Source organism: Puma concolor, chromosome C1 (assembly GCF_028749965.1).
Source record: "Puma concolor isolate L17-30 chromosome C1, mPumCon1.1.hap2, whole genome shotgun sequence".
Lineage (NCBI taxonomy): Eukaryota > Metazoa > Chordata > Mammalia > Carnivora > Felidae > Puma > Puma concolor.
The window spans coordinates 17,967,536-17,994,291 of NC_141674.1; the positions used below are offsets into that span (position 1 = coordinate 17,967,536).

General features: G+C 50.6%; 1 protein-coding gene across 2 annotated transcripts; it reads right to left on the minus strand.

Moving 5' to 3' along the window:
- Window positions 1-2,793: 2,793 nt before the first annotated feature.
- Window positions 2,794-21,159, minus strand: IL22RA1 (interleukin 22 receptor subunit alpha 1). 2 transcript variants are annotated; one of them, XR_015254540.1, is made up of 8 exons: window positions 20,864-21,159; window positions 17,650-17,782; window positions 16,553-16,731; window positions 14,714-14,889; window positions 9,942-10,080; window positions 5,733-5,854; window positions 3,670-4,733; window positions 2,794-3,012 (listed from the first exon to the last, which is right to left on the minus strand). XR_015254540.1 is itself a non-coding variant. In XM_025912431.2 (7 exons), the coding sequence occupies exons 1-7, from the start codon at window positions 20,904-20,906 to the stop codon at window positions 3,780-3,782; spliced, it is 1,746 nt and encodes a 581-aa protein (XP_025768216.1). In that variant the 5' UTR covers window positions 20,907-21,159; the 3' UTR covers window positions 3,388-3,779. The 2 variants fall into 2 exon arrangements, 1 of the variants encoding a protein (XP_025768216.1); XM_025912431.2 differs by lacking the exon at window positions 2,794-3,012 and having other exon boundaries at window positions 3,388-4,733.
- Window positions 21,160-26,756: the final 5,597 nt, after the last annotated feature.

The following is a 26,756-nucleotide window of genomic DNA, read 5'->3' on the forward strand; positions in this document are numbered from 1 at the left end:
CAAGGCTGAGCAGAGGTGAGGCTTGGAATTACATAAACCTGGGTTTGTTTGCTTGTTTATTATTTTAAAAAACGTTTATTTATTTTTGAGAGAGAGAGAGACAGAGCATGAGCAGGAGAGGGGTAGAGAGAGAGGGAGACACAGAATCCGAAACAGGCTCCAGGCTCCGAGCTGTCAGCACACAGCCCGACGCGGGGCTCGAACTCACAAGCTGTGAGATCATGACCTGAGCCGAAATCAGACGCTTAACCCACTGAGCCCCCCAGGCGCCCCTAAACCTTGGTTTAAATCCCGACCTCTGGCACCTGCACTCACTCATGGAGGAACTCTGGCCTCCTCTCTGGGCAATACTTATCCTGCAGAATGATTGTCAGAGTCAAACGGGGTTAAAATGCATACATTGCCCGACAAAGTCCCTGGCTGGCGGCCAGCGCCCCTCCATATTTCCTTCTCTCCTTTCCTTCTCATCTTCCCCCTTTTTTTGCGCTCCCCGGATGTATGAACATTAAGGACAGCCGTTTAAATGCGCCCAGCAGCCACCCTGAACTTCCGTAGCACTTTTTCAGACCACAGCCAAACTGTGGTTTTTGGGGGGGATGGCTTCACCTGGTGGCCAAGCAGAGTGCTGTCTGGCCCCATGCTTTCTCTCACCACCTCCTTTCTGCCCGCTTGTCTCCCATCCCTCCCTCTGTTGTTCTCCTCCCCACCCCCTCAGTTAATTCCAGGTACCGTTCTTGTCACACTTTCGGTCTAAGTGTATCTTCCTTATGCCGCTTCCTCCTTAGAGTGGGAAAGGAAAACGGGCTCAAGCAGCCCAGGGGCTGAGCAGGGGGCTAGGGTCTCAGGGCTGTGACCCACCAGCAACAGCAGGTGAGGCCATTCCTGTCTCTGTCCCACTTTCTGGAAGCTGGGGTGGGGACAGCGACAGGGGACAAGCCTTGGCCCTGACATGTGGTCATAACATCCTTGTTCAGGCTGACACTCAGACCTGGGAGGGGCACAGAGGGATCCAGCCTCGGGGACCCCAGAGGGGTCCAGTCCCAGGGGCCCTATTCTCTGGGTAGGAGACTCAGGCAACCCCTGTATGTTCCTGGGGCCGGGGGCCTTGAGAGGCCAGAGGTCTGCGGACTTCACAGCATGTGCTACCCGAGTAGCCTGGACCCCCACCCCCACCCAGGGGATGGGTGACTCCAGGGAGGTGATTTGAGGCTATGGACAGGGAAACTGGTGGTGTGAGGGCATTGTTCCCTCCACCTGCCCGAGAGGAATCGCCGAAGGTGTTTATTAGAAATACAGATGCCCCAGGAGCGGTGGATTTAGCAGGGCTGGGGTGGGGCTGGGGAAGCTGTGTTTACTCCTGGGCCGGGCTCTGCTGTGAACACTGGGCTAGATGGGGCCAGGCTATGGGGAGTCCTGGTAATGGGGTCAGGGCCTAGGACACTCAGGGATGTCAGTGCCTCATCCCAGCTCCAGGGGGCCTCAGACACTCTGCCTTCTAGCTGCTTCCAGCCCTATCTGCAGGTCTGGGCTGCCTGCTTGGGAGACCAGAGACCTGGTGTCTGTCCCTCAGTGGGGACAGGGCGTCCTGAGGAGGGTCACAGGGCTCAGAGCCATTCATCTCTCTCCTCAGGCACTCAGACGCCACCCTCCGAGAGTCAGGGAGTAGTTGGGACATCTGTCTGTCACCCTGAGTTGCTTAGAGACCTTCACAGCCCGGTGAGTCAGAAGAGGTGTTTACGGCCTAAAAAAATCATCTCTGTGACTCCTCAACCCTCTTACCTGGTGAGAACACTCAAGCTGTTTCTCATTACTGAACAAGGTGAAGAGAGTCAACCTTTGGCCAAGTTCACTTCAAGGGACAGAAAGCAGACTTGTTTGCAGTGTGGGGGGAGGGGAACAATCATTGGAGCCACCTCAGCGGCTGCTGAGAGAGCGGGCTGGGGTCATCAGGAGGGTGGCCCACCCTTCTGTTATGGAGATATTGGGTCTAGACCAGTGACCCCGAAGATGTTAAATATTAATTACAAACAGATAACAGCACCAGCACCTGGTGCTGTGTTGGGGGTGGGGGTGAGGAAGAGGAGGGGAGACATATCCAGGTACAGAGCAGAGAGGACACTATATTCGGGAAGGTCATGCTCAGGCAACCCGACTTTGGCCCTGTTTCTCAGAAATATTCAGAACGGGCTTTGGGACAGGAGGGTGATGACAGGTCCTGGCCCCTTAAGGACCCCATTGGGGCCCCCTTCTTGAATCCCCGTGAGTCTCATCTCTGAGCATCCAAACCAGTGTGGAAAGTTCCTTCTCGTGATAAGGATGAAAAGCACTAGGTTTGAGCTCCAGCTAAGTCATGGTGCCCCTCCCCGAGTCCCTTCTCTCTGGGCCTCGGTTATCTTATCACAGGGCTCATCTGAGAGGGAAATGGGACAAAGGATGTGCCAGCCCCCCGCGGCATGAGCAAGGAGCCCTTTCCTTACGTAGGAGCAGGAGCAGGAACGGCCATGGGGGCAGAAGGGCAAGAGAGATGTTCACTGCCTCTGGTGAGCTGTCCTCTGGGAACGGCACCCCCACCCTTAAACAACTTCCTCCTATAACCTCAGCCAGAAGGTTCCCTTTGTCTTCAGACCCTGTTTCCTTCCACCTCCCCCAGATAGCCCAGCCCCTCTGGCCTGGCCCAGAGCAATCCTGAGAAGATCAGGGTGATGTGAGCCCATGAGAAAATGCCCAGCGTGAAGCCACATCCTGGGGGCGGGGGGGGGGGTGTCACTCACTGTAAAACATCACAACAGGACATTTCCTGGGCACTGTGCATGTGCCAGGCACAATTAAGTACTTTATAGACATTTCGTTAATTAATTTCATCCTCGCCACACCGCCGTGAAGTAGGTGTTATTATCTCCACCTTACAGATGAAGAAACTGAGGTTTCGAGTAGTGATTCATTTGCTTGAAGTCAGACAGCCGGTAAGTGGTAAGGCTGGAATTTGAACCCAGATGAGCTAAGTTTCCAAAGCTGTCAAGTAAGTGCACTTTGTTGTTGTGTCTACTTCAGGGGCCACATGACCCCGTGTTCCTTACAAACCCTGCTCTCAAGACAGGGTCTGAACCCTCGTCGTCCGCCGGCAGGAAAGGCTTGTGTGTGTCCTCCCTCCCTGGGACCTGCATTCCAGGGGAGGGGGGAAGCCCCCCGGCAGGGGGATGAAATTGAGATGGTGTGATTTCAGGCAGTAGCCGGGTTGGAAGGAGCCCCGGGCCGCGCCCCTCCCTCGCGCCACCTCGGCCTTGGCAGAGTGCAGGTTGTTCTGGTTCTGCCCAGCCTGCTATGAGGCGTCCTTCCCAGACTCAGTTTCTCAGGATAGGGGAACCACAGAGGAAGTAGAGACCTCACTCTCTGTCCAACTCGTTTACGAATCTGGCCAGGAACGGGATGGGGAACTTGGTGTCCAGCATCTTAGGAGAGGGGGGCGCTGGAACTCCGTGAAGCCTCCTGCATTAACTCCCCACACTGCTTCTCCCCTCAGGGCTCTGCTTGCACACGCTCATTTGCATACGATGCATACCCAGAACTCCCCGGCTGCAGTCCTTATCATGCCGTTTTGCTCCAACCATAGCTCACCCATGGCAGGGGCCCCGTGTCCTTCTTTCCTTCGGTTCTTTCAAGGGCACTCACCTGCGGCCGGGCTGCATAGTGTGCAGCATGGTCGGGTGTGGGAGTGACAGCCAGTGATGGGAGGTAGGGCGGGGACAGGGAGGAAGCCCCAGGCCCGCCCTGTTCTCCGCTCAGGCCTCCCACTGCACGGTCAGGGCCAGGTCTCTGAAGAGAGAGTCCAGTTCTGTGGGCTGCTTCAGGTCTGATGCCTGAGGGGCCGGGCTCTGGGCCTCAGTCTCAGATACAGGCTCCTCGTCCTTGGGACACACGAGGGACTCCAGCAGGCCCCAGGGACTTGGTTCCTGGTCTGTGGGGGAACAGGGGAGGGAAGGAGTGTTCAAAGGGAGGGATACAGGGTGGCCCTCGATCTGGACAGAGGAGAGGAGGGGGAGCTGGCCCTTCAGGTACGACGGTGTCCCTAGTTCCCCTCTGTGTAGCACACTGGGGTCAGGTACTCTGTCCGTGTGAACTCCCAGATGCTGGTGGAAGGAATTTGCTTCCTGGGGGTCCCCCATATCCAAGGAGGTCATCCCTTGCAGAGAAAGGCCATCGGGGATATACCTTCCAGCTGGTGCCTCTTTCTGAAGCTGACATTTAGGCCTGAGGTGTTTGGGACTAGAGAGTGTCACAGGTGGGGAGTCTTTGCCAGAACCTTCTACACACATCCCATAGGAAGAAGGCCAGCTGTCTGGAGTAGTCTGAGGAGTGTAGGAGGGGGGCTGGACCTCAGAGATGGCCTGTGCCATGTATGATGGAGGTTTAGCTTCGGGGGTTACTTGAGGTGCATAGGGTGGGGGCCTAACTTCCGGGGAAGCCTGGGGCACACAGGACAGTGGAGAGAGTGCCTGGTGAGGCGGCACTCCAGAGGGCCGGAGGACGGAAATGTCTGGCTGCCCGAGGTAGGTGGTCTCAGACAGGCTGTGCAGTGGTGGGGCTCCCGGGGGCTCCCTGGGCCCGGAGACCTTGACTTGAGAGTACTGGACGGGCTGGGCCAGACTGTTGGGGCTGCTCAGGTCAAAGACAGGGATCAGCACGTGCTCCTGGATGAACCGCAGAGGCTGGAAGGTCAGGACTCGCTGGACATTCTGTGCAGGGACGACAACAGTCTACCTGTTAGGGCACGTTCTCAGCTCCCTGAGGGTGCCATGGATGGTTGGGGTTCTCCAAGGAGAGGCAGAGGGGATGGGGTAGACCACCTGAGGCACCATTCAAAATGCACGTGCCACACACCCCCTTGGCTTTCCAGAGATTTCTCTGAATGCTGGGCCTCTGTGAAGGGACAGGGCTCCCAGTTGAGGCTTTAGTGGAGGGCCACTTCTAAAGTCTAGGCTATCTGAAGGAAAGAGAGCGGGGCTGTGCTTTCTCGAGGAAGTAGGTAACTCACATTGGGGGTTACCTTGGGGGTATGCTCTCGAGGTGGTGGCCCACACTGTTCGTCACTCACGAGTCCCCAAGGGCCTGATATAGGGGGCCAGGTGCAAAAGGATGGAGGCAGGGGAATTCTACAGGAAATGGCTCATCTGGGCTTTGACATTGCGAAATGCCCTCAACTCCTCTGTCCCTCGCATAAACGAGAGCCGGCTCCTAGAGCCCCAGACCCATCAGGTCGGGCCTCTGCAGCAGGACCTGTGGCTTTAACAGAGAGCCGGCACTGGCCGCCATATTGGGGCATGACTTGGGGGGGCTTACATAGGGCCTAGAAGCCCTGGCTACACTGGCCCGGATTCCAGGGAGGCCCATTTTGACAGGATGTGAGCTCTAGGGCTCCCCAGAGTGCCCACCCGCTGTCAGCCCCTTGTAGCTGCCTGCTCTCCTAGGTTACCTGCCTGGACGTGGATGCTTTCAAGTCACGTGGGTTTTCTTTACCAAGCCCACTGTCCCCCATCGCCAACCCTTCTCCAATACACCCTGCTGGGCCATGTCTTTGTCGGCTTTAGGTTGGAGAAGAGAAAGGAAGTCTAATTTTCTGCACTATGTGCTTCTCCCTCCCCTTCAGGGAGAGCCAGGGGTCCCTGGGCCCATGCCCCTGCTGCTTTGGGGTCCCCCCTGGACCCCTCCTTCCGGCCCCAGGCGCAACTGCTCACCAGGGAGTTGGGAGGCGGAGGTGGCTTGGTGACATATCTGTAGCTCAGGTAGCAGAGCCCTGCGACGAGGAAGCCCATGGAGAACAGGAAGGCGCCCGAGAAGGAGTATGTCCACGTCCGATCTGGGGGGGGGGGGGGGGGGTGGGTTGGGCAAAGGGGCCAGAGCAGGAAGACTGAGGCTGGGATCTGGTCTGGGCCAGATCCCATGTGGATGCTGCAGGCTGGGTGCTTTCCCTGCCCTGCCCTCTTGGGCCAGGCTTGGGAAGGTCTCTCCTACTCCCAACGTGTGCAGGGCGGGGTCAAGAGCACAAGAAGGGGGCCACATACTAGATGCCTAAGTATCCAGAATTTATAAATCATTCTGACACTAAGTAAAATATGTTGTATGCTCCCACCCCGACGGATATATTTTTCATAACAACCTGGCTCAGCGCAGAGCCTGCTTGGGATTCTCTCTCTCTCTCTCTCTCTCTCTCTCTCCCCCTCTCTCTCTCTCAAATAAAAAGTAAATTAAAAAAATACATAACAACCTGGAAGGCTAGGTTTGAATTTTGGATTCTTAGATTCCTTGGGAGTCCCCGTGCTGAAATGTGGGGGTGCAGGGAGAGCCTGTCACAGGCCCCTGACCCACCCTGGCTCTATCCCTCTCTGGCAGGGGCCTTGTGCACATGGATGTGGACTCCCCAGCCCACACAGCCAAGCTCATCCATGTGCCCCCCCCCCAAACAAATAGCCACAAACAAACGGCCATCCTTTGGGCTAAGGGTCTGCACATCAACAGCGTCTCCTCTTGGGAGGAAGGACGCAAGGAACAGATCCACTAGACTGGACACAGGCTCGCTCAGGGCATTTGTACAGGGGATATTGGGGTCCCAGGTACTCAGAGTGTGGTCTAGGAGGTCACAGGCTCCGGGGGAGAATCTGTGCATTTGGACCTAAGGACTCTTCACCTTGTGGGGAGGGTCATGGCCAGAGTATGGCCGGAGCAGAGCCTTCTAAAGTGACCTCTGTTGCCTGGGTCTGAGGACAGCCCTACCTCCCTAGCAGGGCGCTGGGGGCAGAGGCAGAGGGGGTTGTGTGGGGGGAGGTGGCAATGGGAGGGGCCTGTCCTCTGTGCCTCCCTACAAAGGTAATGGGCTGGGTGTTTGGGAAGCTCTTGCTCAGGAGGGAGCCCGGGAGGGCACCACCCTTTCTAAAAGGGAAAGAGAAGGACGACTAAGGGCTTTAATGTAGAGCCTTCTCCCAGTGGTCCCGCATCTTTGAGACTGATGCTGCCAGTTCTTGGCCTGACACACTTCCTGTCACCAGCCCAGGTGGGACCGGTAGGGGGCGTGGTAAGAAAGCAATAGTTGGGGTTTTGCGAAAACTGGTGATTTGTGTTCTCCAGGGGTTTTGACCCTCCAGGCCACCCTCCTTCCATTCCCCCATGTGGTGGGATGCTGATTGCCAGCTGTCAGTGACCTTGACAATTGCTGTGAACCCTGGGAATCCCTGGAGCCTCCACTTCTAGCCCACTTCTCGCCCTTCCCCAGCTCTGACTGTTGACCTCTCTGGGTCAGCTTCCCACCTCAGTGATAACCCTGTCCCCTGTCACACGGTATTCCTCTTGGTGCTCTGGAATGTGGGGTGTTAGAGGTCTGGCTCAGCCACTGACATGCTGAGAATCCTTCTCTCTGCTGCATGACCCTCTCTGGTCTACTATTTATTTTTATTTTTATTAAAAAACTATTTTTTTCACACTTACTCATTTTTGAGACACAGAGCATGAGTAGGGGAGGGGCAGAGAGAGAGGGAGACACAGAATCCAGAGCCGGCTCCAGGCTCTGAGCTGTCAGCACAGAGCCCGATGTGGGGCTCGAACTCACGGACTGTGAGATCATGACCTGAGCTGAAGTCAGACGCTTAACTGACTGAGCCACCCAGGAGCCCCTCTGGTCTACTATTTATTAAGAATAAGAGCCAGCAATTACTGAACTCTTACTATATGCACGGTGTGGGTGCTCTGCCTATGACATCCTACCAAACATTGAGGGCCAGAGATGCTCCTTTCTTAGGGATAATGAAGCTGAGTCTCAGAAAGGCTAAGTGACTTGGCCAAGGGCACACAGCTGCTCGGTGGAGAACCAGGATTGTCATGTTCAACTACAAAGCTCTCCTCATAGGCACTACACAAAGATGCCTTAAGTTTCCCCATCTGTAAAAATTGGATATGGGGTGAAATGACCCCTAGAGTCCTTTCCAGCATCAAGATGCTCAGATGTTGCTCTGTGACCCTCCCAGACATCCTGAGAAGTAAAGTGGAAATTCTGGACTCTGGGATAAGACAGACTGCGTGATACGGGGTCAAGGGCAGGACATATCACTCTGAAATGGAAATAAGAGACATAAATGTGCAGTAGAGAGGCCTAGCCAAAAACAAAATTGCAAAGTGCTGGTTAGAGCCCAGGCTTCAAGATTAGATGAACTGACCAGCTGTGCAGTTGCTGGTAAGTTGCTTAGCCTCTCTGAGCCAGAGTTCCGCCTCTGTGAAATGGGGGTGAGGCTACCCAACCCACAAGATTGTTATAAAGATTAAATGGGATAATGCATGTAAAGCATTTTACATAGTGCTTGGCAATGGAGTGGGTACTTAACAAATGGCGGGAATTGTTGTTAATATACTTAATTTTGAAGGATAAGGTGACTTCTAGATGTCAGGAAGAAATAGCCAATAAGAAATGTGACTTATGTAAAAGTATCTACGGTCTTAGAAAAAAAATAAAAGGTATCACATCATGACCTAGACCGTGTAAGGACAAGCCAATAGAAGGATAAGGGTAGAGGGGGCTGCACATTGGCAGAAAGTGGGGTGGGGCAGGGGTAGGCCAGGAATGGGGGACATTTGTCTAGTCCATCCAGGGGAAAGAGTCACAAATCATATACATGCCCCCAGCTTGGTGCCTGTACAGTCGGTTTCCTTTTCTAGCTCTGCCCTTGCCAAGTTCTATTCTGGTGTCCCCGTGGCCCTTCCCCAGGAAAGGCTTGCCCCGCGCAAGTGGCCAGTGCTGGCCTTTCGACCAGGCATCTTTTCCCCCGAAAATTAATGCACTGGGACTTGGGTGGAGACAATCAGTCTCTTGTGCATTCTTGGGGCGACTGGTGAGTTGAGTTTCTGAACAACACCGGGGAGGAGAGCTTCCCCGAGGATGATTCTACCCAGCTACAGGCATGCCCTACGGCCCAGCCTCTGGCAGCTGCCTCGCCTCCTCACTAGCACAGAAATCACCTACTGACATCATGAATCTGAACCTGATGACTAAGGAGGAGACTCTTTTTCCAAATCCATCCGACGCCCTCCTATCACTTGCATCTTCTCAACTTGCACCATCTCCCTGAGCCAATGACTCAAAACGATTTCTATAGTAGCGTGGTGATGAGAACATGGTCTCCTGAATTCAGCCTTGTTCTATCCCTCACCGCCTGTGTGCCCTTGTGCAGGTTACTTAACCACTCTGAACTTTAGTGTCTTCAGTAAGACAGGGTGATAATCGTACCTGTCTCATAGGTAGCTCATGAGGATTGTGGTTAGTGGTTCCTGGTCCCTGGCTAGCACTGCAGAATAGCTAGTTCTTGGGGTGCCTGGGTGGCTCTGTCAGTTAGGCGTCCGACTTCAGCTCAGGTCATGATCTCACGGTTTGTGGGTTCGAGCCCCGCATCGGGCTCTGTGCTGACAGCTCAGAGCCTGGAGCCTGCTTCGGATTCTGTGTCTCCCTCTCTCTGCCCCTTCCACACTTGTGCTCTGTCTCTCTCTGTCTTTCAAAAAAAAAAAAAATTAAAAAGAAAAGAAATGCTAGTTCTTATCACTGTTACTGTTCTTTGACTTTGGAAGATACTGAGGGAAGTTTTTATCATCTCTGCTTTCCCTTCTGCAGATTATTTCCCAGTAGATCTCACCTGGGTTAATATTACGGTGGATTTGCCAGGGTATATACAAAGCTGGTCAGAGAGAGGATATCCAGCAGGTTGGAGGGTAGGGATTAAACACGTTTAATGACAGCCCATCAGCTAACTCAATGATGGATAAACAAACATTGACTTTGGCAATACGCTAATAATCCTTCTGTAGTTTTTGGTGGGCCACCAGACCTCACCTTGGTTAGAGGGAAGAAAGCACAGAGTCAAGATTCGAATTCAGGAGTCCCACCTCCCTCTGGCTCCAGTTGAACTTACCTGGCAAGGTCTTCACTCGGCACATGTAGGGGTCGCTCTCTCTGACCAAGGCTGGAACAAAAATCCTGATGGCTCCAAGGAACTCTGTGTCGGGGGTCAGGCCAATGAACTCGTATTCCCTCTGCTTGCCTCCAAGGTGCTGAATTTGATAGAGAACGCAGAGTGACTCCTTGTACACACTAGTCTCCATATGGGGCCCAAGCAAGCCTGTGCACCCCTCTGCCTGGGTTACTGCACTCAGTATGGTCCACCAGCTACCCACACCAAAAGCTGGTGGTTGGTCCGCAATGCTCCATTCCTATTCCCCTACCCTCTGCTTTATCTGCAAACCCAATCGGTCACCGAGCAACACGTGCTTTCACTAGAACAGGGTCTGGCCCACGAAGCACTCTTTTTAGGCTCGCTGCTGTTACCATCACCGCCTCCGCCAACATCACCATTATCTCCCCTTCTCCTAGTTTTTCTCCTCCTCCTCTTCCTCCTTCTTTGTCAAGTATCAAAAACCCTTGAATATCCGTCCCTCTCTTGCCTTCCTCATTGCTTCTGCCTTAATTGGGCCTCAAAAGCTAAGAATTTTCTTCTTCGTTCTTTGCCTTTCAGCTACATCTTCCCCTTTGCAGGCATGTGGAGGCCAGGGTTTAGGGTTATTTTTATGTTTATTTTTGGAGGGGCGTGTAAGTGTGTGAAGGAGTGTACAAACGGATTTTACAACTCACTGTTTTGTGCAACTCATACGGTTGAAATTGCACACGTTAAATATCGTGTGATACAAGTCCAGCAAGTTGCCAAGGCCCAAGATTCCTCCTTCCCCAGATTTTTTTTACTGCCGCTATCGGCACAGAGCCCGACGCGGGCTGTAATCCCAGACCGGGAGATCATGACCTGAGCCGAAGTCGGACGCTTAACCGACTGAGCCACCCAGGCGCCCCATCTCATTCACTTTCGTATTCGATCTCTCTTCTTTTTGCTCCCAGTAATTTATAGCTTCTTTGGACTAACCCTCCCTAAAGCATCAACTGTAAACTCTGGCCAAAATAAAAACCACCTGTAGGCATTAGAGAGTAATCAAAAGCAGGCAGATACTGGAGAAAGCAGAAAAGGAAAGGCATTAGGTGGATTTGTCATTTTTTTAAAATGTCTTTTAGCTTGCGGTGTGGTTTAAACCTAAATAGAAACCTTGTAATCTTACTGGTTTGAATAATAATAAGAGAGAGTTCTGGGCAATCAGAACAGCTAAAAGTGAGGGGAGAGACCGCAGAGAGGACTGGTCCATAGAGAGGCAGGAGGCCCAAGTTCTGAGTGTAAACCTGGCCCAAATCCCCAGCTGGCCCCTAAAGTGAGTAGGATAAACTCCAAGCAGTCCAGGTAAAGGTCAAAGAATGGGACTGACATTTTGGAGTTTGAAGCCCAGCCAAATTACCTGCCTGCTAAAATAAAACAGAACAAGTCAATTACTCTTTGGAAGAAAAGAACAGAATCCAGAGCCCCCCCAGTATACCATTCACAACATCCAGGATACATTCTAAAATTGTTAGACAGGCAGAGTAAGAGAAAATGTGATCCATACTCAGGAGAAAAAACAATCAGTGGTAACCTCCTCCAAGATGACGCAAATCTGGCATTAACAGGCAATGATTTTCAAGCAGCTAGTAGAAATACGCTCAAGGAAGTGAAAGAAAATGTGCTAAAACTGAGTGACTAGGAAGTCTCACCAGAAGAGAAACTATGAAAATTGGAAACTTTAGAACTGAAAAATACAATATTTGAAATAAGAATCGCACTGGAGTGTTCTTAATAGCAGATGGGAGGTGACAAAAGAGTCAGAGAAGTCAAAAACAGATCAATAGGATAAGGAGAATTAGCGTGATGGTCACACAACTTTTTGCATGTATTAAAAGCCATTGAGTTGTACACTTTAAAAGGAATGATTTTATGGTATGTGAATTATATCTCAAGGAAAAGGGCCAAGATGGTCAGAATGCTGTCTTCAAGAGCATTTAAATATGCTCATTAAATATGCTCATTCGGGCGCCTGGGTGGCGCAGTCGGTTAAGCGTCCGACTTCAGCCAGGTCACGATCTCAAGGTCCGTGAGTTCGAGCCCCGCGTCGGGCTCTGGGCTGATGGCTCGGAGCCTGGAGCCTGTTTCCGATTCTGTGTCTCCCTCTCTCTCTGCCCCTCCCCCGTTCATGCTCTGTCTCTCTCTGTCCCAGAAATAAATAAACGTTGAAAAAAAAAATTAAAAAAATAAATAAATAAATAAATATGCTCATTAAATATGCTCATTAAATATGCTCATTAAATATGTCTCATTTAAATATGAGACAGTGAAATTGACAATAAATGGAGGTAAAAGGATATACGAGGGAGATTAAGTATAAGAAAGCTAGAGAGGGGCGCCTGGGTGGCGCAGTCGGTTGGGCGTCCGACTTCAGCCAGGTCATGATCTCGCGGTCCGTGAGTTCGAGCCCCGCGTCAGGCTCTGGGCGGATGGCTCAGAGCCTGGAGCCTGTTTCCGATTCTGTGTCTCCCTCTCTCTCTGCCCCTCGCCCGTTCATGCTCTGTCTCTCTCTGTCCCAAATATAAATAAACGTTGAAAAAAAAAATTAAAAAAAAAAAAAAAGAAAGCTGGAGAGGCTATATGAGTAACAGGTGAAGAAGACTTCAATACAAAGAATCATACTGGGGAGAAAAGGACATTTCATAATGATAAAAGGGTCAATTTAGGCCCCAATGAGGCCGTAACGATCAGAACTGTGTATGTGTTTGATAACGGAGTTTCATGCACACAATGCCTGGCCAGATTGCACAGAGTTAAAGGGAAAATAGACAAATCCACAGTCTTAGGTGGAGGTTTTATTTTTTTGTTTATTAAAAAAAATTTTTTTTAAATCTTTATTTATTTTTGAGAGAGAGAGAGAGACACAGACAGAGCATGAGCAGGGGAGGAACAGAGAGGGAGGGAGACACAGAATCCGAAACAGGCCCTAGGCTCTGAACTGTCAGCACAGAGCCCGACGCCGGGCTCGAACTCATGAACCACGAAAGCCTGACCTGAGCCAAAGTTGGACGCTTAACTCACTGAGCCACCCAGGCACCCCTGGGTGGAGATTTGAATACTCTCAGCAATTAAAAGAACAGTAGACCTTCCCCAATCAGGAAAGACATACAGCATGTAACACTATCAGCTGCCTTTATCTGATATATTTATAGAGCGCTCTACCAAGCAATGGTAAGATACACATTCTTTTCAAGCACACAGGGATCACTCACCCAGATGGGCCATATGCTGAGCCAGAAAACAAGTTTCCATACATTTAAAAGGACCGCAAACACACAGAGTATGTTTTCTGGCCACAAACTGAATTAAGTTGTAAGATATTCAGTAAAAACCCAAATATCTCCCCACAAGGAGCGTGATAAGGACTCTTCCTGCTCAGTAATCTCTAACTGCTCCCCTGACTGTGGAAATAAATAGAACTTCTCTGTCCACCACCCAGGTTTACCTCCCGTGGCTCGTCTACCTCAGTGGTTGTCCCGCTTCAGGGTGGGTAAGAAGCACTTGGGTTGTTCCCTGAAAATTCAGATCCCAGACAGGCAAGTACAGAATTTCAGTGAGTAGATTGGAAGGAGGCTGCATTTTAAATAAATATTGCAGGAGAGTCTGATGCCATCGATTGGGGGCCACGTTTTGAGAAACAGCCCCCGCGCTCCAGCCAAACCAGACAATTTGGTGCCTGTCAGTAGGGCTTTAAGTTTTCTTGCTTCTGTCTCCGGTCATGGTGGGGCAGCCTAGGCCAGTGAAGGGAAAATGTGGGCTCTGAACAGAGCTGGATAGGAATCTTGACTATGGTATTATTTGCTGAACAATCTTGAGTGAGTGCCTGAAACTCTCTGAGCCTCTGTTTTCTCGTTCAGAAAATGGAGATAATAGCACCTACCTCCTAAAGTTATGGTAAAGACTAAGGGACATCAGAAGCATGCATTACTTGGCACATCTCAGAAATTGGCACTGGCACCAGAAAGTTCTGGGAGTTTTTCCAGAACTCTTTGAGCTGCCATTTCCCCCCTCCCCTCCCCACCCCTGCTCCACCACACACGATACCCTTATTTTCCTCTTTCTATAACTATCTGAATTCTTGTTTTTGCTCCTTCTTCATCTACTAGGTTATAAACATCTTGGGTGCAACAATAGTCATTCAATGGAATTATGGACTCGTGGCACCTGCTGGGAGAAAATAACACGTGTTTCCTGGATATAAAAGAAATACCTTGTATGCGATTTGACCCTTTGTACCCTTGCTTTCCACCTTTCCTTGTTAGTGATCTTAAGACACTGCCTGTATCCAGTTACTGAAAATAGAGGAGAACCAGCAAAAAGAACTGCAGCAGTGGAAATAGATTCCAGCATTTTCCAAAGCGGACACCTGAAGATGTTAATAGAGGTTGCTCTCCAGGATGTTATAAGGCATTAGGCAAAAGATAAAGTTAAAAAAAAATCATGCAAAGTAAAAAGAGCTTCTCTGGTCAAGAGATTTGAGAGAAGTTGTATTCAATGAATTAAAACTGAAGACTTGGCTTTGCGGGACTTGTCAGAGACTTTAGTGCTATTGTGTATGTGATCTACAAGAAGGAGGGCTGTGTTTCAGAGAATGCTAAAAAATACATATATATAGAAAACACATCTCCTTTCTACTTAAAGCGATGCAGATCTAATTGAGAGGGAAATGAGTTTCCAAGGCAGGGAAGGACCAGGGAGACATATACACTTACCATCTGGTAGGTGTGGTTGACCTGGAGCTCTAAGTGGTAGGACAGGTCGGGGAAGACGTCCTCCAGGGTTAGCCGGTGACCATCCCCTGTGTGGATAGGCGTGGTGGTGGGATGGACAATCATCTGGATGGATCTCACCTTGGGGATACAGGTCACATTGGGTGGTTTGATGGTAGCTAGAAAGGGGAGAAGGAAACGCAGAAAAGAAAGGGCTAGAACCAGCCAGTAGTGTCTGAGACTGCCCCGGACCCTCGGACGGGACTGACTGCTTCCCTTCTCCTCCCACCCCAACCCCAGCTATGCTCTGAAAGCATCAGCTACACAAACTCGTGAGAAGACAAAAGTTCTGCAAGCAACTGGTGTTTGGGGTTGAGGTTGGCAAAAGGGTGCCCAGGGGTGAGTGGGAAGCACCCAGGGAGAGGGGCAGTGGCCCCCTAGATTAACCATGACCTTACCCCTGCCTTCTCAATCCCCACCTCGAGTCTGGCCAGAGCACCCTTCCCCAAGTCTATCGGCTATGACAGCTTTGGGGACTGATGGCTCAACTACATAACCTAAATAATGTTTGGGGGGCCTCAAATTATTGATTCGGCCTCAAAGGCCAGACCTAAGACTTCAATCTCGTTCAAGACAAAATTTTCCCAATAACCAAATAACCCTTAGGGGTTTACAGACCTCTTTAAGAATTTGATGAACGCTATGGAACTTCTCTTCCCCAAAATGTACCTACAGATACAGATATTTTCCGCTCGATTTTAGGGATTCATGAACCCTACTCCTCCTGAAGCTAACTTATAAAAATCCCTCAAGGGTCCATTGACCCACCAAGATCAAAAACATCTGAACTAGAAGAATGTGAACTTCAGTTTTGTTTATAAAAAACTGGGTTAAAAATCCTCAAAAAGGGAATGAGGGAAGTAAATGAAGACTACCTCCATCGAATAGATCATTTTGCAGCCATGAGGTGTCCACGTCGTGGAAAAATGCTTAACAACACGGGCAAACGTTCCTGATAGCATTCTATGAAAAACACCTACCAACCAGGTTACGAAAGAGTAGAAAGGGTCCCTAGCAACTATGTTTATGTTTAAGTGTTCAGATTCTTTTGGGCTACTTTCATTTTTGTTTGTGGATTTCTATATTTTCCAGATTTTCTGCAGTAAATACGTATTAATTGGACAAGCCAAGAAAAAATAACTTGTTTAATTTTACTTTTTAATTTTCTTGGACAGCCACACGGCTGTTAAGTCAGTAAGTGAACATCACCACCTGCTTAACTTGTGTGGGGAGTTTGGCAACTCCTACTTCATTCATTCATTCATTCATTCATTCATCAGTTATGTATTAATTCCCACATGCCAGGCCCTATGTGAAGGACCGAGAATACAGGGGATTCCACGCCTCCACATGGAGTCCGTGTTTCACTGGGGAAGGCAGATGTTATACACATAAGCAAATGGTGACATGAGCTGTCGAGACAATGAACAGTTGACTGTGGCAGAGAATAACAGGTGGCGATGTAGTGAAATGAGGTCACTGGGGCCTGAGCGGGGACGCCCACTTAGGAGGTGATATTGAGGCAGAGACCAAGACTGAGGACCGGAAAAGAGTCCAGGCCAGAGTAGGGCGCTGAGTTAGGAGGCCTTGGTTGTAGTCAAGAGGCGAGGTGAAGGCGACTGACCTCGGGAGGTCGGGATGGAGCTGGAGGAAGATGAACAGTGCACATGGGATGCTCTGTAGTTGCAGCTACCTTCCCTAAAAGCCACGTCTCTAACGGCCCCCCAGAGCCCTCCTGGGCCGTCCCCCTCCCCTTCCCTGCAGTGAGGGGCGCCCACTCACTGTGATACAGGGAGCTGAACCGGTCGGTCATCTTGGTGGCCGACGGGCCTCCAGCGCTGATAGCAGTTACGCGGGCATAGTAGTGCTCCATGGGGTTGCCCGTCTCCAAGGTCAGGTTGCAGGATTTCCGGGTGATCCGTTGGCAGCCCTCCTTTGCCAGCCACTCTCTCTCTCCGTACCTGGAGGCGAGGGAGGGACCGGGGCACATGTTCAATGAGCGGGCCTGGCACTGGGCCCGTGGTTTATTAATAATGATAACGATATCTAGTATTTACTTTGCATATTCTGTGTCCCAGGCCCCTTATGCGGATGATCTGTGAGTCCTCATGGTGATCCCGTGAGGTTCATATATCATTCTCCCGCCTTTTCGAATAGGGAAGCTGAGGCTTAAAGAGGCAATATCTGGGCAGGTGTTTGGAGCTTACGCCTGGGGAGCTGGGATTTGAACTCAGCCAGCCTGAGTTCATATTCTGGGCTCGTCGTCACCAAAAGCCTTTGAGGAAGGCACTGTTATCCCCGTTTGACAGATGAGGGATCTGAGGCGCAGAGAGGGGAAGTGACTTGCCGCGGGATAAAGTGGCAGGACCGGCAACGGAACCCGGGTTTGCAGACCCCTGAGCTCACGTCAACCTCCTCCCCTGCATGGGAAGGGAGACGGGCAGGAATGAGGGCACGGGCTCGAGGGGGTGGGCATGACTTTCTGTTGAGCTAGTCTCACTGATGAGAATAAAACAACTATTGGTAGCTTATCATTTTCCAGGCACGAGTGTTCGTGGGTCTATCTTAATTAATCTACCTAACAATCCAATGATGAAGGTCCTCTCACTTTACGGATGGGACACAGGCTTGGTGCCCATCGCCCAAGGTTATAAAGGTGAGAGCCGGCCAGTCTGACCCCGGAGCCTGGAATTTTAACAATCACCATATTCTCCCTTTGCAAAAGAAACCACAAAGCAGCAAAGCTCTATCTGGCAGGCGGTGGTGCAGGCTGTATAACATCGGGTGGGGGTGTGGAGACATACCGCACAGGGGGATTTTCTCGGAAGGGTCGGTTTCAGAGCAGAATCAAAAGAGGTCATGTGGAGAGGGAAGCCTACTTTTTATACTCAACACTGTAGACCGTGTCTGGGGCGCTCTCCGGCCTGCTGTCCCACGTCAGGATGTTTTCGAAGTTGCTGGACTGGAATTTTACGTGTTGAAGAAGATCCGAGGTGTCCTCAGCCACGTGAGCTGCAGGAGGTGGGGGAGCAGCGTGAGGAGATGGGCACGAGGACCCTGCCTCCAGCCTTCCAACAAGCCGTCCGATGAGGGGTCCTACTCACCAGAGACTCTGCAACGGACCATCACCGCTCTCCTTCACTTCTTTTTCTATTCTTTACTGAGCTACCTTTATTGTTGTTATTATTATTTATGATTATATTCAGTATTCATTATATATTATTATATTTACTATTTTCATTCTTCACATCCCATAAAATTCGCCGTTTTATTTTCTTAAAAAAATTTTTTTTAATGTTTATTTATTTTCGAGACAGTGCGAGAGACAGAGTGCAAGCCCCGGAGGGGCAGACAGAGGGAGACACAGAATCCGAAGCGGGCTCCAGGCTCCGAGCCGTCAGCCCAGAGCCCGATGAGGGGCTCGAGCTCACGAACTGTGACATCATGACCTGAGCCGAAATCAAGAGTCAGTCGCTTAACTGCCTGAGCCACCCAGGCGCCCCTCAGACAGGTTTCTTTGCTCAGGGTCACAGTTAGTATATGACAGAGCCTGCAGGACTCATCAGAGTGCTAGACTGGTCATGGGGGGATACAGGAGGGCAAGGAGGGGACAGCAAAGGGCCAGAGCCCCAAGAAGAGGACCAGAGAGGGACCACTGCCCCTGAAGCAATTTTTACTATAAATGAGAGCCTTCACTTCCAAAGCTCTTCCCTCAGCCCTCCACGCTTGGTCTGTGGAAAGGAAGAGGGGTGCAGGAAAATGGCAGCCGGAACTGACAGCTGGCTCTGAGCGTGCTCAGAAGGGCCTGGTTGGCTGGGGTGGGAAATAAACAGGTGCCGACCCACTTGCGCCAAGGCCTTGGGGCCTTGTGTACATATGTGTCTTTGATGTGTGTGTGCCTCCACCCACCCTGGACGTGACCATGACCACAACAGGCCCAAGGAGTGGGTTGTTATTTAGTCCCCACTCTGAGTCTACATACGATATTTCTGCAAGAGGGGTTCATGGGCTTAGGAGGCCCCTGAGAGGGTGGGAAAGAGTGTTAGAACAAACCTGACCCTGCTGTGCATCCACTGGCAAGGTCTAAGGACGCATCCCTCTTTGAACCTGGGTTGGTCAGTCCCAGCAGCTATAGAGATCTTTGTGTTCCAGGTTTTTTGGAGCTCTCAGAACAAGGCCTAGGGGTCTGGGGGTGCAGGGGGGTGTCTTACTGCTTCTAGCCAATGTGGCGGCTATGCTATTGGGCCCCAAGGTGTGGCTGACATCTTGTTTGGATCTGAGTCTGGGCAGAATTGGGGTCTGTTCTGGAGGGAGTGAGCGATCCTGGATTCAGGACTGGGTCTTAAGTTGAGGGAGGGAGTCCAATTTGAAGTCAGAACTGAATGGTGCCTTCTGGTGGGGTGGTAAAGGTAGGGCAAGGTGGTAAAGGAGAGAGCGAGGGTGGATTTGAGAGAAGGTCAGGGTCTGTCTGGGGTGTCTAAGCCACCCCTCGTTAGGGGCTACAGTGGAAAGGTTGCTGGCTGGGGTCAGTATGCTGGTGGGCTAGTTGGGTTGGGGGGGAGCCTGGTGGCTGAGGCTGAGACTTGCTTGGGAGGTGAGGGGCCCAGGCTGGGAGGAGGTTGGCACCATTTTTCAGGAGGGAACTGAAGTTGGCTTCCAGAAATGAGGTGGATGGACCTTGGCTGGATTCTTCTTTTAGGGGGGATTGAGGGCTAACAGGATCTCTCCTCTCCTCCTACCTCACTCATTTCTTTTTCTTCTCAACTCCATCATGCGTTCCCCAACCTGTGTTGTGTCTCACTTCCTGGGTGAAAGTCTACATTGTGAAATCCTGGACACCCATGCGTTGTCTAGGAACTCACAGACCAGTAGCCTCTAGAAAAGGAAGTTCCCACGTTTGCTTGGAAAAACAATTTTATGTCAACAAGTCGGAAGCTAAGGAAAAACGAACAAACAAAAACAATTCAAAATATTCTGGAATCAGCCTCAGAATGCTAGGGCAGAGGAGACCTGGGTCCCGGAGAACCTTCTTGGCTCTGAACAACTCCTAAGACTGTTTCCCTTCGGTCCCCATCTGAAAGGGTCAGGAGCTTGTAAGACTTCCAATCAGAATGGAGTCTTCGGGGGAGGCAACAAGTCTTCCCCACTCATCAAGGGCGCAGCGTGTTGGGAATACCCATCTTGATGCCAGAGTTGGACAGACTGGAGGGGCCCAGGCGGCAGCCGGAAGCACTGTGGATCCCACCAGCTTACGCAGGGGACAGGGGACAGCAGCAGAGGGGGCTGGGAAGCCCCGGCTCTTTATGGGCTTTATCCTGCACTTGAGCCAGAAAGGGCCTTGCAGGGACCCTCCCTCCTGCTCTTCAGTCAGCACTATGCATTCACTTCCTGGGAAAGTTCCCTGAATTGTACTACCCCTCTCCTGGAGCAGAGACACAATCTGGGATCTCACGCATCTGTTTGAAATTTCTCTATAACGGTAAATCAAGAAACCGATTTTATTGGGTTTGGAAACCATGCCTTCTAGTTCTGTTGTCAAAGGATGTTTTAAGACCCGTTAACGTGGCAGGCCTGGCCGTTGTGGGACAAAGCGCTCTCTGGGATCTAGAGTGAGGGGCCGGAAGAGCCCCCCAGCCCCAGACGTGAGGAGGGAAACAATGGCCGCACTCGAGTTTTGTCCCTCTGTTGTTCTCCCACCTCCCCTTGTTGGGCCAGTGAAAGCCAGAAGCAGAGGAAGGGACCATACAGCTATCAGAATGATTCGAGTGGTCCAAGGAGGTCTGCCTCCCTCGGGCCAATTCTCTAACCACTGAGGTGAGGGGATCTGGCACCCCCAGTTCAGACAGCTGGCTGCATCCCTGAGTTTAGAGGTTAGTTGAGTCTCCAGAAGAACCCAGGGTCTGAAGGGCCCTCGCATCCTCTCCCCAGTACCCTGAGGTTTCCCCCAGTTCTCCAGGGAAACTTATCATCCAGTTCAGCCCTAGTGGAGGGGAAACCGAAACTGGCTGGGATGGGGGAAAAGACCCCGATCAACCCTCCCGGGTGTCGGGGGAGGGGGGGCGGGGATCTGACCACAGGGTGATGGGCACTCACCGGCCAGGGATCCCGCGGCCAGGATGGTCAGTAGCGTCCTCATGGGGCCGGGCTCAGGGCCCTCTTTTGGCCTCCGCTCTGAGCAGAGCACGGTCGGAAGACTGAGAGGCTTTGCCGCCTTGGCATCGGGCTCCACCCAGGTGCAGGGGTGGGGAAAGATGGGAGGGTGGGGCCAGAGCAGGGGGAACGAGGTGCAAAGGTGTCTGGTCTGTAAGCTTCAGAATTCCAGGTCCTGGGCGGGATCCGAGGGAGTTCCTTTCCTAGTTGCAGAGAACAGTAATAGCGACAGGCCAGCTTGTTTATCTGGTCTGGTGGCTGATTCAACCCAGGCTGTTCAGTGCTTTATCAGGAAGCTAAGAGACAAAAAAAAAAAAAAAAAAAAAAGGCAAAAAGAATCCATGACACGTAGCCCCATCAGACAGCAATTTGGCACTGTGTCTCAAAAACCTGCAACATGCAGGTAACTTTTGCCCCAGAAATTTCCTTCTCAGGAATTTATCCTGAGGACAATCACTGGAGCAGACAAGGAAGGGAACAGGAAATATGTTCCAGAATGTTCCTGGTGGCAAAGGAAAAGCTGTGACTCCTTGGCTTTGTTCTGGCAGGAGGAGACAGAGGAAACCATTTTCTCCTTGTTGCTGGGCCTCAGGGAGGCTGGAGGGACCTGGACGCTGTTCAGGGTGGACCTGATCAGAGATCTGTGCTCCTGGGAAGAGTTTGGCTCTCCCCGGCCACACAGCCGCAGGCCGAGGCCCAGAGCAGGAGAGCTGGCTCCTAAGGCAGCCAGTGGAAGCATCCAGAAGCCTATGGCTTTTGGATGTCGTAGGCTGTGATACCCAGCAATCTGTATTTAAGTTTTTCTTAAAAACAATTGTTAGAATTGTTTCCTTTCTATCAGCTTTGAGTCTTTGGTAAAGTTTATTTGCCAAAATAGCCAAGGGGCGCCTGGGTGGCGCAGTCGGTTAAGCGTCCGACTTCAGCCAGGTCACGATCTCGCGGTCCGTGAGTTCGAGCCCCGCGTCGGGCTCTGGGCTGATGGCTCAGAGCCTGGAACCTGTTTTCGATTCTGTGTCTCCCTCTCTCTCTGCCCCTCCCCCGTTCATGCTCTGTTTCTCTCTGTCCCAAAAATGAACAAACGTTGAAAAAAAAAATTAAAAAAAAAATAGCCAAATCTCAGCAATGTGGGACTATCTAGACTTCATTTCTAATAGGAAATAGTAAAAAAGAAAGAAAGAAAGAAAGAGGAAGAGCCTCCATATGCCCCACAGTAGAGGGCTTTCTAAATGAATAATGATATGTCCGAAAACGCAAGCTGAGCACAACCTCGCATGTGAATGGTGCTGGAGAAGATGTTTGGCGGCTGAAGATTCCCCATATTTTGCCAAATGAGAGCGAGCATGGCCTATACTATGTACGACACAAGCCTGGTTAAAACAAATACACACAGAGAGGGGGAGAAAGTCTTAAATGATATGATTGTAATATGGAAATATTAATGGAATTATCTCTGGGTGGGAGAATTACAGGTGATTCTTATTCTCTTTCCTTTGCTTATCTGCACTTCCTAAAGTGCTTATAGGCAAGATATTTTTTCTTTTTATATTAAGGAAAAGCAAGGCTACTGAGCAAAACAAAAAGACATTAAAGAAATGCGTTGAGCTAGGCTGTACCCACCTTCTGCAATTCCCTTTCCTCTCTCTTGGCCAGACTCCCTCTTCTTCAAAGCCAGCTGGGATGGTTTCCTCTCCTGCAAGATGCTCTTGACAAGTTTAGCTCCCAGCAGGTTCACTTTAAAAAAAAAAAAAATTATTTATTTATTTGAAGAGAGAGAGAGAGAGGGAGGAGCAGAGAGAGAGAGAGAGAGAATCCCAAGCGCAGAGCGTGACATGGGGCTCGAACCCATAAACTGTGATATTATGACCAGAACCGAAGTCATGAGTCAGATGCTTAACCGACTGAGCCACCCAGGCACCCCAACCACAGGCTCACTTTAAAGGTCCCTTTAGGGCTCTGATTCTGCACATTGGCATTGTCCAGTGTTATTCTTCAGGTGTGCTCCTGTTTAAGACTGGAAAGGACAAGGGGCACCTGGGTGGCTCAGTTGGTCAAATGTCAGACTTTGGTCACAATCTCATGGTTCATGGGCTTGAGTCCCATGTCGGGCTCTGTGCTGACAGCTCAGAGCCTGGAGCCTGCTTTGGATTCTGTGTCTCCCTCTCTCCCTGCCCCTCCCCTGCTCATGCTCTCTCTCTCAAAAAAGAATAAACATTAAAAAAAAAAAAAAAGACTGGAAAGGACAACTCAGGTCAGGGCAAGGTGAGACATTAGCACCATCTTTGAAAAACCCTAACTGTAACCCTAACCCTAACCTGTTGCGTGAATAAGAGTCTCCTTTTATGTAACAGGAAAACGGGGGTGGGGAGGGGAAGTGGGAACACATATTAAGGAGACAAATTCTTTTGATTTAAGGAAATAGCTTTCAGTATGGTGGTGTGGCTGATTTTAGGATGGGCTGCTCTTGGTTGCTGGCGGTATTCAGTGAATGGCTGTGACCACTGGTAGATATTTCATCATAATTCCATTCTTTGGTCTTTAAAATTCAAAGGCTTTGTCTTCCCAGTGAGGGAGAAAACCTTCTGAATGCAGAGATCTTCCACGTGGCTGAGTATAGAGCAACTATCCAACATTAAATTGGCCTTTAAAAAAAAAAAAATTAATGGGGCGCCTGGGTGGCTCAGTCGGTTGAGCGGCTGACTTCAGCTCAGGTCACGATCTCACGGTCCGTGAGTTCCAGCCCCGCGTCGGGCTCTGTGCTGACAGCTCGGAGCCTGGAGCCTGTTTCAGATTCTGTGTCTCCTTCTCTCTCTGACCCTCCCCCATTCATGCTCTGTCTCTCTCTGTCCCAAAAATAAATAAACTTAAAATAAAAAAAAAAATTAATGTTTATTTATTTTTGAGAGAGAGAGAGAGAGAGGGAGAGACAGAGAGAGAGTGCCAGGGAGGGGCAGAGAAAGAGGGAGACACAGAATCTAAAGCAGACTCCAGGCACTGAGTTGTCAGCACAGAACCCGATGCGGGGCTTGAACCCACGAACCATGAGACCCTGACCTGAGCCGACGTCGGACACTTAACCAACTGAGCCACCCAGGCGCCCCTAAATTGACCTTTATAGCAGCAGATTCACCCTGCTGGTTCTCTCTGGTTCAGCTTGCCAGAAAAACGCATTCGTTTGCTTTCTAATAAATTTCTCCAATGCACCTTGCATCGTCTTGCCTCTGAGCCTTTATCCAAGCTGTGCTGCTGCCTGGAATACACTTCACACCCCCCTTTTTTCCTAATTCTGGCTCATTCTTCAGACCTCTTCTCAAATTCTCTTCCTCCAGGAAGCCTTCCCTGTGTGAGCCTCTCACCAGGTTGGGTTAGGAGCCCCAGTTGTGTTCCCCTGGCCTCCTGAATCTCACCCGTCCTCATGTATATCACACTGTAGGATTAGTTTCCTGCTGTTGCCAACTGTGGGGACAAAAGGTGTAATTTGCTCCCCTTGATCTCTCAGTGGATCAGCCGAGAGGAAATAGCCGGTAATATTTTCTCAATGAAAAAAAAAAAAAAAGCACATCTTAAAATGACAAATACTCAGGAACGTGAAGTGCCTGCTTCCGTGCTTCTTCCCTTCTTCCCTTCCCTTCCCTTCTTTCAACACCCAGGGATGCCGGAACCAGTTCTGCAGAAGCAAGAGCATCAGAGGGCAGAGGGCTGGGGGAGGGGGGAGTGCTGTTCCCTTGGTTGATGACTCAGCAGTCAGAGAGCCTGAAGGGGGTCCCTGATCCTTCATGGCGGGGAAGAACGAGGCAGGTGCAAAGCCCTGGTGACCTACCCCCAAGCCTCTTCTTAGAGAAAAGCCTGAGAATCAGACTCACTTTGCAGTCCGTGGCTCCAAGTCTCAGCTGTGTCGACTGGGGACATTGACTTAGTGTCCCAGGTCGGGAGCCTGGGTCTGGTCCCAACCTTGCGCCTGACTCTAGGTGACCTTAGTGGGCCTTGTCCCCTCTATGGGCCTCAGTTTCTCTGTCAGTGAGGAGGCTTGGCCCAGAAGGCCTCTAAGAGCTCTTGGAATTTGAATGGCCCCCGTTTCTATGTCATTAAGGGGTTGGAAACCCAAGAATTCCGTTCATGGCTACTGCCAGTGACACACGCACAGATATCAGCTCACGCCAGTCAGAGTGGCCAAAATGAACAAATCAGGAGACTACAGATGCTGGCGAGGATGTGGAGAAACGGGAACCCTCTTGCACTGTTGGTGGGAATGCAAATTGGTGCAGCCACTCTGGAAAACAGGGTGGAGGTTCCTCAGAAAATTAAAAATAGACCTACCCTATGACCCAGCAATAGCACTGCTAGGAATTTACCCAAGGGATACAGGAGTGCTGATGCATAGGGGCACTTGTACCCCAATGTTTATAGCAGCACTCTCAACAATAGCCAAATTATGGAAAGAGCCTAAATGTCCATCAACTGATGGATGGATAAAGAAATTGTGGTGTACATACACAATGGAGTACTACGTGGCAATGAGAAAGCATGAAATATGGCCCTTTGTAGCAACGTGGATGGAACTGGAAAGTGTGATGCTAAGTGAAATAAGCCATACAGAGAAAGACAGATACCATATGTTTTCACTCTCATGTGGATCCTGAGAAACTTAACAGAAACCCATGGGGGAGGGGAAGGAAAAAAAAAAAAGAGGTTAGAGTGGGAGAGAGCCAAAGCATAAGAGACTCTTAAAAACTGAGAACAGGGGGCGCCTGGGTGGCGCAGTCGGTTAAGCGTCTGACTTCAGCCAGGTCACGATCTCGCGGTCCGTGAGTTCGAGCCCCGCGTCGGGCTCTGGGCTGATGGCTCAGAGCCTGGACCCTGTTTCTGATTCTGTGTCTCCCTCTCTCTCTGCCCCTCCCCCGTTCATGCTCTGTCTCTCTCTGTCCCAAAAAAATAAATAAACGTTTAAAAAAAATTTAAATAAAAATAAAAAACTGAGAACAAACTGAGGGTTGATGGGGGGTGGGAGGGAGGGAGGGGAGGGTGGGTGATGGGTATTGAGGAGGGCACCTTTTGGGATGAGCACTGGGTGTTGTATGGAAACCAATTTGACAATAAATTTCATATATTGAAAAAAAACTCGTAGTATTGTACACTTTAACAAGTGAATTTTACTAATGTAGATTATAATGTAATAAAGCTGACTGAAAAAAATTAAAAAAAAAAAACAAAAACAAGATCTGTGTCTCAAGCTAGAACTGGGGGACCAGTTTCACACACGCCGTGGCAGCCAGGAAGTGAACAGAATGTGGGCTTTGGGCAGACAGACCCCAGTTCCAATCGCAGCTCTGAACCTGAGGTGTGCAGGTAGGTCTGTAGACCGTTTCTGAGGAGGGGCTCTCACGTGTCTCCTCTGTTGCAGAAAGAGGAACCAAAGACCAAGGGAAGTCCTTTAAAAACCTTTACAAAAACCTGGACCCCTGGGTGTGTGAGCATGGGGATGGCTGGAGTGATACACATTCCCTCAGGGTCTGAGTTGCCCTAGCTGGGCCCCGGGGATGGACGGGAGCCAGGGTTTATAACTTCTCATCTCGGCAGCTCACCTGGATGCCTCATTCTTGTTTCTTCTGCACACGGTGCTTTCCTGCTCCTTGGAGAGGGAAACAGGGCCATCGCAGGTTGGAATTTACATGTTCTACACCCAGGCAGCCAAGACTTCTGAATTCCCCGGAAAGGGACTTGTTGGATCAGCTCAGCGTGGGTCTAGCACCTGCCCTGGCACTGGTAAATGGTGACAATCTGCAGGTACCGTGCTCGCCAGTTACCAAGTGGCCTTGGGACAGTCACTGGAAGCTGGGAG

Excerpts from the sequence above, each read along its gene's own strand:
- IL22RA1 (XM_025912431.2), bottom strand. The coding sequence starts at position 20,906 with ATGAGGACGCTACTGACCATCCTGGCCGCGGGATCCCTGGCCG. Across the intron at positions 17,783-20,863 it reads GGCCGCGGGATCCCTGGCCG|CTCACGTGGCTGAGGACACC; the intron begins GTGAGTGCCCAT and ends CACCTCCTGCAG. Across the intron at positions 4,734-5,732 it reads CTCCGCCTCCCAACTCCCTG|AATGTCCAGCGAGTCCTGAC; the intron begins GTGAGCAGTTGC and ends GTCCCTGCACAG.